Source organism: Schistosoma haematobium, chromosome 3 (genome assembly GCF_000699445.3).
Source record: "Schistosoma haematobium chromosome 3, whole genome shotgun sequence".
Lineage (NCBI taxonomy): Eukaryota > Metazoa > Platyhelminthes > Trematoda > Strigeidida > Schistosomatidae > Schistosoma > Schistosoma haematobium.
Window position 1 is genome coordinate 36,867,066 of NC_067198.1, and position 9,961 is coordinate 36,877,026.

Here is a 9,961-nt window from a genome sequence, read left to right on the forward strand (position 1 = left end):
ATTTACTCACTGAAACTTTGAAGATGTGTCAAATCTTCCTACTTACAAGTAGTTTAAATGAAAAACGATAAAGTTCTATATTGAAATTATATATTCTATACAATTTATTCCTTTTCAAACTCCCTAGTTTTTAAGTTATTTTTAGCAAAAATTCGGTTTATAATGCAAACGATCTTTAAGAAATGAACCATTCTTATGAAACTTCTAACTTTAATAAATCTACATTCAATCTTGCCTATCATGGTTATTATTTTCATTCTTTTGCTTTTATTTCGTTTATTTGTTCATTTGAAGTACAACCGATAATGAACATTTGAATTGTTTTGTACATTGGTGATAACTAACTGCGACACGTTATTTGAAGTTTCTTCACTGTATTGAAACGAAGATTATGATGACGTGAATTAATCTGCTATACTTACTGGCAATAAAGCAATAAATAATCAAATTTAATAACTGTGGGCAGGTTTATGAACTTTGTCTGGGATATTGCAGAGAATAAAAGATGGATCAGTTATTAGAGTTAATCTTTAAAACTTTTTTCAGCTCGCTAACACTTAAACTTTGTATGACTTTTTCAAGATACATTTAGATGTGAAAAAAATTACGCTACTGCAAAGATGCATAATACATTATATAACTAACTTATTGCATATATTCATTACAATAATTTTTGTGAAAGTACCTGAACTCGAAAGTAAAAACCGTTGAAACTGTCTTTGTCACACAAATGAGTTTATTAATTGAATTATGAACACCAATCCGTTAAATAAAACAGTGACTTAATTAGAAATGTACCTCCATCAGAAGCTATTTATTTCCTGTACAGTGCTACTTAGTTCTAATACAAATCGTACTCATGTTATTAAAAAACTCTCATTTCTATTTACTTTCAGCATTGTTTATTCGATAATCTCCTCATATAAGGTCAGTGTTTCAAAAAAACACGATCGAAAGACTTTTTCTCTACGATACCCAACTTTAATGACCATGTTTCATAATCTTATAATACTATACAGAGAATTATTGTGCACTATTTTTGTCCTTCCATAGACAATTAGGTAACGCCAGTATAACATAGGTGATGTAAATCGATAAGTGCCAAACGATACTTCTTAATTCATGTTAAGATTTGTTAAGAGATAACTGTTTTCAAGTTTATGAAACCCTGCAAATAACCAAAGTGATCCAGAGGTTACCTATTCTCCAACTAGATAACAGTGTGGACCGGTGACGTAGCATCAAATTATTTTTAATAGATGAGATATTAACGCCAAAATGTCTTGGACTTCTTCGAAACACACCTTTCCAATTTATATTTCTAGGACTTATGAAAATTATGTGATAGCTGTAAATAAACATATAGGATTAGATTTTGACCGACAGAACTTCATTGCTCAGCAACCTAGTTTCTCATAATACCTGAATGACCGCAGTAAGCTATCATAAGCCTCTTCTTTATTTTAAATGTATACGTCAACTTAATAAATTATCAAAATAAAACCGTTTTCCCATTTACATACCCTAATCTTGTACAGAAATAACTGTGAAAAAGTTTGCGACTTACAATTTGTTGAACGCTTATTCCAGTGGCTGCTTGTACGTTTGTTCCGCCCGATAATACTGTCGATAACTGGTGGGTAGACTGCAATGTATGGTGCATGAGTTGATTAGTTTGTACCAAGTATTGTTTACTTGTATGAATTTGTGACTGCTGATGTTGTGGGAGTGGAAGTGGTGGCTGTAGTTGTGGTGTATTCGTACAATTCACTATATTATCATTTGTAGTAACAGTGATATTTGCGTTAGAAGTCAAAGCAGTAGTACCAATAACTTCGACGACAATATTATTGTTATTACCATGCATTATTGAATCATTAGCTAATGTAGAATTGATAATTAAATTATTTTCTTGCTTTATCGAGTCATTTATAGAATTATTAGCATGACATAAATCTAGTTCCTTAAGCTCATTTAATTGTTGTTGTGACTGTTGGGGCTTCTTTAAACAGGTTTGTTTAGACGGGGATGATAATGATGTACGAATTAACAAATCAGGATGATATGATGTACATGGTAATAAATTATTTTGTGATAAGCAATCAACAATCCAATCAGGTGTAACTATAAAGGGTTTCGAACTATCCTCATCATAAGCAGCATTGTCATTCGCCAATTTATTAGTACAATATTTGTAGAAATTCTATATAAATAATACCAAAAGATATGAAAATTACTAATGATAAAAGAGCTATATAAGTATTTTGGGAAAAATGTGGTACAAAGGACATTTACTAAGAACGCAGAATTAAATGTAAGATTCTTAAAACTGTACTAAAAAAACAGCCAGACAAAAAAGTATCTGAGTAGTGTAAATAACCTACCTGAAATTATGAAGATAGCATAAATTGGTGGGTAGAAACTTATACTTTATGTGTTGAAGCTACCTTCTCGTACCGACCTACTAACATACCGTTTACAAAACATCAAAAAAAGCTATACTCCGCCTAGCATAGAAACTCACAATGTTTAAAAATGCAGACAAATTATAGCCTCTGATATCGAGGAATAGTAAACACTCAACATTTTCATTCAAGGATCTTAAAGAAAACTCGGACAATGAACTTACGCATTTAGCCATACTAACAAAATAGACAAAAAGGCAGGAATACACATGATATACTTACTCCCGCTGCCTTGGCAACAACCACATGAGTAACAGACTTATCCAAGTAATGACACATTTGACCTCCATGTATAGTAACATGAGCCCATATTGAAAGCTGATCGGCCACACTCAACTAAAATTATTAAAAGTATAGATGGCATCAAAACAAAAATTTTCACATACTCCACTGCATGTAATTACTGTCCCTGCGAATATATGTTTAAAGTCCGGATGAAAAGGACGAAATCTGTAAGATTTTTTAAATAGGAAAAATTATTAAAGCTTACGGCAAAAATTTTTGTGCTTCAACAGAGAGTTTTACCCAATGACTCTAAATCAAGTTAGCGAAAAGGGAATAAATGCATTACAGTAACAACTGGGACAGCATACAATTCTTCCGCCTCACCAACTTCCGCAAGAGATGGGTCATCACTGATAGCAAAACGTACACTTTCTGATAGGAAGGGATGGCTCACAGCACCCAAAGACTTAAGAAGATCAACTACCTAAATTTCGAGTGGATGAAGAACAGACAAAAACAAATGAATGAGCAACTTTGAGGACAGGATAAATTACCTTTTCATATATATTTTAATAAAGCCTTTAGTAAACCCTTTCACATCGATATTTTCTGCACCTGAGTGAAACTTAGGTAACTATGACGATTTTTTGTGGTACTCATGGTTCAGATCCAGTATTTAAAATGCCTATACCGTTTGGTATGCCTTTCAACGTGATCCCCGTAAAACCTCTTGGTTGAGATGCCATCTTCATATCAATGTATATAGTTATATTTTTAGGTAGATCTAAATTCCAGAAACCGTCGAAGAGTATATTCAAGTCAGTAGATATGCCTCCAAAGACTAAAACTAGTACAGGCTTTAACAAGATCTACAAGATGTGTTACTTTAAAGAACAAAAGATACGATCCCGTAAGCTTGTATAGTTACCATATGTTGTGGAGATTAAATATGCAGCTGTCACCGTAACAATGGTGTTTATAAAGACTCTGAACATACGGTATTTTGCAAACTAAGGTCAAATCTAAGCTGAACGAATTGCTAAGCTGCTATTAGGATTTTCTGTTTTCTCAAGATGTTCTAAACGGCTAACTTGAGCTTAGATACATTCGGAATAATTCTAACCTGGAGATTAGATTGAATGAATCTTTCTATTGCAACTTTTGTGTCCACTAAGATGCAAAACGTATGCACCAGCCTCAGAGCATGATAGGGATTCATAAATTCTGCACAGCATTTAGCAATACGTTGCTTGTCAGCTGTGAAAATTAATATATGATAGTAGGAGGCAAGAGTAAGTTGCAAGTACTTGATCGAATATGTTAGACATCGGGTATCACACAAAGACAGTAAGCAGGTTGATGAATTTTTAAGCTTCTATCAACCAAAGTGAGTAGAATATCTACCATTCAAACTCACCCACCACCAACACGAATGACTACGGCTGCTTAGAAATGAGTGGGCAAACACACATGGCACTAGTTAATAAAACAATTGGCTGTTCTCTAAGACAACGATGCAACCTGTGAAGGAACAGTAATCTCTGAGTGTGAATCTGAATAAACAGTGGGTAGAAATCAGTTGTATTTAGTCAGTTATACTAAACATACGCTACATAAAAATATACAATAGCGCGAGTGTGGATGGATTGACTAATCACCTTTCTTTAGATTTTAAGCTTTATCACTACATAATTTAGTTACTCTTGAAAATTTTCAATTAAAATGGGTCACCAGTAGCTCTGAAGCACATTAGTATTTCGCTTTATCTCTTAGTTTGATTGGTAAAACTGAAACGACTTAATCTGGTAAAGATGGTTGTTTCTGAAGTGAGTTCAAAACTATGCATTTGATGCGATATCAGTCTGTCACTAGTCAAGTCGTATGACACTTTTACATGATCTCTGTCTGGATGACATAGCGATCTGCCCCTACTAGACAAGAGGACTCGTAAAGAGGAAGTCGTTTAGTTTACATTCACCACCAATGAGACCTGCGTATACAACCTTAAGTCCAAAAATTGGTGTATAACCACGTGATTCCAGAACACAAAAAGAGTGCTCTAATAAGGAATATTGCTAAAAGTATAATGTCATACTGTGCCGAACGTAATACAACAGCTTTGAAATGTACAGTCGAAGACATCAGAAAGCACATTTCATTAGTCAAATTACAGCGGCGACATCCGGCCACAAAGACGTAAAATCAGGCAGAAAGCAGAGCAAACACATACCTCTTTGTCATTACAGGAAATGATGAAGAATTTCGCATCTTTAAAGACACTCTGTTCCATAGGAAACGCCTAGTTTATCTTCAGCGCCAACAGCATCACTCAAAAGTTGCGCGTAGTTGGTCATGAAAATAACTAAATCCTAGCTGGTCTACATATCATCATCATTCATGTAGATACGTTTATGATGATTTTCGAAACAGAGTTTGAGGTATCGCGAATGTCAAGAGTACAGCTTCACGTGTACTGTATCATGGAATACCTTTACAAATCCCTTAGACATAACAAATCATGATATCATGTTGGGATTTAAGTGTCCGAAAAGATTAAAGCTACAGATTAAATATAACAAGTTTTTCAAACCATTTTTTGCCTGTGAACTAGGACCTAGAAATAGGCCTGAATGTCCCTATTTACCCACTTTTCCCTAATTTGTGAACTTGCTACAATAATATTCATAAGCCTATGGTCCCCTTGTAATCGGATTTACACTGAGATGGAATGTAAGTGACGTTTTACCTGTTGAACTGCTTTTATTGCTAAAATACCTAAAGTTGTGAGGAGTGTACTATATATATTTGGGGGATAATAATCAAAGCCCAATTTTACCTGCTGCCGTTGTAGACACTAAACTATCAATAATACCCTTAATGACTATAGCACTAAATTAAAGGTCTATATGGTTTCTCCAAGGAAAAGTTCCACAGGTAAAAGTAGTCGGAGGGAATCCTTTTTGACCTGGACGGCTAAGTATTTCACATAAGATTCCAGGATCATTGAAGACACTTGCTAGAAACAAATGTTATGTCTTCTCACGGTTGACAGAAGATCATTTAATGTCTGGAAGTACTTCGCTTTCACAGCCGTCAATAAACTGAGAGCGATTAAGAATAACTGTAAAATCAACTGTATTATCATTCATTTAAATATAGCTAGATAGTACACCAAAGTGAGCGGTAAAGTCTTTTGAATAAACAAAGTTTGTGAATTTTTTCATTGTCAAAGGACGTAAATTTTCTCATCGCAGCATTATTTGCTCTGTGGTTCAATGAGTTCGACAAAGTACTGCAAATTTATGAGTGTTAGGTGAATGAAGTTTATTCCGACCAAACTTCCAAAATTGTCAACAGTATCAAAATGAAACAATGATCCGAAGTTTAAAAAAACAGTATATCCACTAATATTCAGGCGCTATTGCTAAAAGGTATTATTAAGTTGTTTGGTGTGTAGTAACTTCTACTTACGCCAAATATTCTTTTAGGTAATTTTAACTCACAGTACTATGATAAATTCAAAAAGTTAATAAAATAATACTAATACTCTACAAAGTACACCACTGTGATAAAAACCTACAGATTTACGGACAAAGAATAAATATTATTTGATTTGAGTCTGGACCATTTTAAAATGGTTTATGAATCTGAACTTGGCACCAACCCCACGGGAGATAATTAAACTTAAAGGTGGGTTATTGTTACAGTATTTGTAACAATCGCTAGCAAGCTGCTGACCGAAAGAATCAAGCAATAGAAAATATTGTCACTTTGAAACCATTAGCTCATGGTTGATAATTCTTCTGTTTTATGTGGGTGTCATATAGCTTTTTTCTTCTGTTTACTAACGAAAAAATCCTGATTGGTAATTTTAGTCCTACTGGCTCCGTTTACACTCAAAGATACTCTGAATATACACATATATCCTGTCAAGCTGGTCTGTTTCGTCTACTCTTAACGAGTGTAGGTCAACAAATATGGAGATTTTAGGGCTAACATATGCATACCAAATATGTCTGACTACAATTCAAATACGATACACTTCAAAAACCGACATGGCATAAAAGCTAGCTCAAGGTGTTTCAGTGGATTTTTACGTGTTATCATGGTATTTGTTAAATTCGTAAAATAAGCACTGGGGTTAATGATCTGATGCAAACTTTTACTGGGAAAGCATGTACGTCTATCTAAATTTTTCATATGGCGGATTACTACACTAACTGGTAGAATGACATGAGTATCAAAGAGATGACTTAGTGATGAATGTAAACCAGAATACTGCTTCGGTGCAGAATGGTTTTGCTGCTAAAGATTCCTAACTTTTCGGGGTTGAAAGGAATGATTGTCAGTAGCATCATTTTATGGAAATTGACTGTTTGAAGCTATTTCATCCTTCCCTGTAATACGTAGAGTGATGATAAAATTAACAGATGATACAGAGTCGTTGACGAGGACGGTTGCGTTTATTCGTTCGAAACCATGGTTTCTACACTACAAACTGATATGAAATCAGTTTATTCCATAGTTCATTTCATCAGCTTACAATCAAAATTGGAAAGCCTGATGTCCGTTTTTATATACAGATCATATTGCGAAATCTGCTTTAGAAGAACGAAAATTCCGTAATAAATTTGTAGCGTGGCGTCGAGTTGAGATTAACTATGAACACTGCTACCAAGAAACACGTGCCAAATAAATCAGAAGGCGTAGGTTGAACGTAACCAAAGAAACCCATAAAATCTCCGAGAAGCCAAATATCAGAAGGCAGTTAATGGACCAGGTCGAGGTTTATTTGCTGGCGATCTCGTGGCATCGAAAGGATACCGAGATCGTGCCAGGATACAAGCTTGGTTACAGAACGTAACCGAATTCGCGCGAAGTTACAATCGAAGTGTAAGTAAAAGAATGGAAGCACAAAATAGCTATCATTAGCACAGTCAAACAAAAGCACGTTAAAACAAACACTGGTACAGTTGGTTATAATAATAATTGTTTTTATTAAACCAGTCGTGTTCTCGTGATAAATGTGAGTCACCACAAATTCATAAGTTGTGAGTCGCCGCCAATTGTACTAAAATGGAAATAAAAAGTTGATTTACAGTAATGCTTTTGACAATTACCCAATAAAATATTATATATGAAAGTAAGTATGCAGCCGCGTGTATGTAACATATATATGTACTGAACACCACAGGTTCCCAACTATCAACGTTTACTCTTAAACAAATTGTTCCAATATTTCCTATTATATATAAAGGAATTCCGTGTAATCACGTTACTAGTTATCTCTTGTTCAAATCTCAGTACACAAGCTCAGTTGTACCTATTGCCCTTGCTTGACAGATTTTAACCAGGATGTCGTAAATTGATCTCCATCAAATAGTGGCTTGACCTCTATTTTCCTCAAGACTTTTAATCATCCCTTTATATGAGGTCATGAACTACCATGGCTAATGAAGACATCAATAAACCGTTATTGAGTTAACATCAACAATCATAGTGGTTAGCAGACGAGTATCACGTTTTCTGGAGTAAATGTACTACATATATGTCCTCTATGGATTGAACGTCAATTTCAGACTGAAGCCTGCAGTTTTCTTTTATGACAAGATCTCAATTTAACATATTCGTGGTATGTATGATCATATTCATATAATATTTCAAACTTATATAATTATATATTCATTTCGACGATCTAATAGAATCATATTCCATCACTTTTAAACCGTATATGATCATATTTGACGAAGAATTGCACACCGTATTTGAAATACTATTCCTTATATCGCGTTTGGATGCTATAACACACATACTTTATGTATTTACAGAATCTATACAGACGTCTGTCTAACAGTAAAAATTTATAATCATGTATAATGAAGCACTTTACCCACTAAACACACTATTCTATGTAATATCTTTTAAATTGTATTTGAATGCCATAAATCATCTATTTTCCGAAGTTACCAGGTCAATTCGATAAGTCTGTCATGGTTTTTGGTCAGTAGTTCTATCTGAAAAGCTGTTTCATATATATTGGCCATGAAGCATCATAATAATGCCACATGTTAAAAATCTTTAAAACTACCTAGCTTTGTACCCCTCAGTTTTAACTGATGCAGATTTCCGGTTTACACATGTACCACATACCGCACCTACTTTGATTGTTTGATGCCAATTACCAACAGTCTTAGATTACTTTATGATAAAATTCTATCTTTCCGTGTAATCTACATGTTAAAATTTACTCAATGTGCACATTTTTATTCTATTTTGAACCTATACATGTACTGACATTCATGCCACATCTTCACTACGATCTTCCTACCACTGCCCCCTCTTGTATTTGTCATCTTCACTAATTCTTATGATACATTCACTCTCGTCTCATGAACAGGTTTTAATTTTCAAATTATCTTGAGGCCTCAGCCATGATTTCTGCACCCTTTTTCTACTCACGACACTTTGTTCAATCCATCTGCTACTTATCGTTTTCCAATCATGCTTCAAAAGGAATTTAAAGCCTCTGATTCTAGGCGTCCAGCCAAACGTAGGAAAACGACACGATCTGAAACCATTAAGGACACGATTCCTGACACTTCCGAAGAATCGAGCTACTCCGTTCACCCAGAAGCAGATAACCCTATACCAGTTCTCTCCATACCAGACATATTAAAGACTCTATTGGTAAACACTGATGATAATCACCCCTGTAACCATACGCATGACATAAGAAAGTTGCTAGTTGGTATGAATATTCTCAATCGCATAAGTTTCTCATCAACCCCAACTTGACGGAGACTCCATATCAGATGAACGACACTAATAATTTCCTAGATTATGTTGCTTTAGAGATGTTTTAGAGAATAAAACGATCTAGAAATACAATTGTGTTTAATATCCCGTACAAATATGCCCTAAAAATACCAAGTCTAATCTGCTTAAAGCTACAAAATATGACGCATGTATCATTTGTGTGCACGAGATTATAAAGAAGTCACCGTATTATTCACCGATCATGTTCCAATTCAACTCATCTGTAAACACCAATTAGTTTCTAAATTTCTCCAATACGATCAGACAGAATCAGGCTTTCAAGAATGTTAAGATCCTTCCAGATAGAACACCGTGCCCGAGAAAATCATGAAGAGCTAGTTACAGACTACTAGCGTCAAACTCCCAAACGCATCGTAATCTTGAAGGTCATAAAATGAAGCCCGATTCTAATAGAATCTCTGGCTTTTCAAAAAAGCCACCACTGATAAACTCTC

General features: G+C 34.6%; 1 protein-coding gene across 1 annotated transcript in view; it reads right to left on the minus strand.

The window, feature by feature from the left end:
• Positions 1 to 5,085, minus strand: part of MS3_00005686 (uncharacterized protein) — a 48,436-nt gene extending 43,351 nt beyond the window's left edge. Inside the window, exons 1-6 of the mRNA XM_051213783.1 lie at positions 4,921 to 5,085; positions 3,037 to 3,174; positions 2,956 to 2,999; positions 2,852 to 2,915; positions 2,688 to 2,801; positions 1,568 to 2,203 (exon numbers count right to left, since the gene is read on the minus strand). Of these exons, the coding sequence (XP_051069785.1) occupies positions 1,568 to 2,203; positions 2,688 to 2,801; positions 2,852 to 2,915; positions 2,956 to 2,999; positions 3,037 to 3,174; positions 4,921 to 4,980 (1,056 nt within the window). The 5' untranslated portion in view covers positions 4,981 to 5,085. The remainder of the gene's footprint in view (positions 1 to 1,567; positions 2,204 to 2,687; positions 2,802 to 2,851; positions 2,916 to 2,955; positions 3,000 to 3,036; positions 3,175 to 4,920) is intronic.
• Positions 5,086 to 9,961: the final 4,876 nt, after the last annotated feature.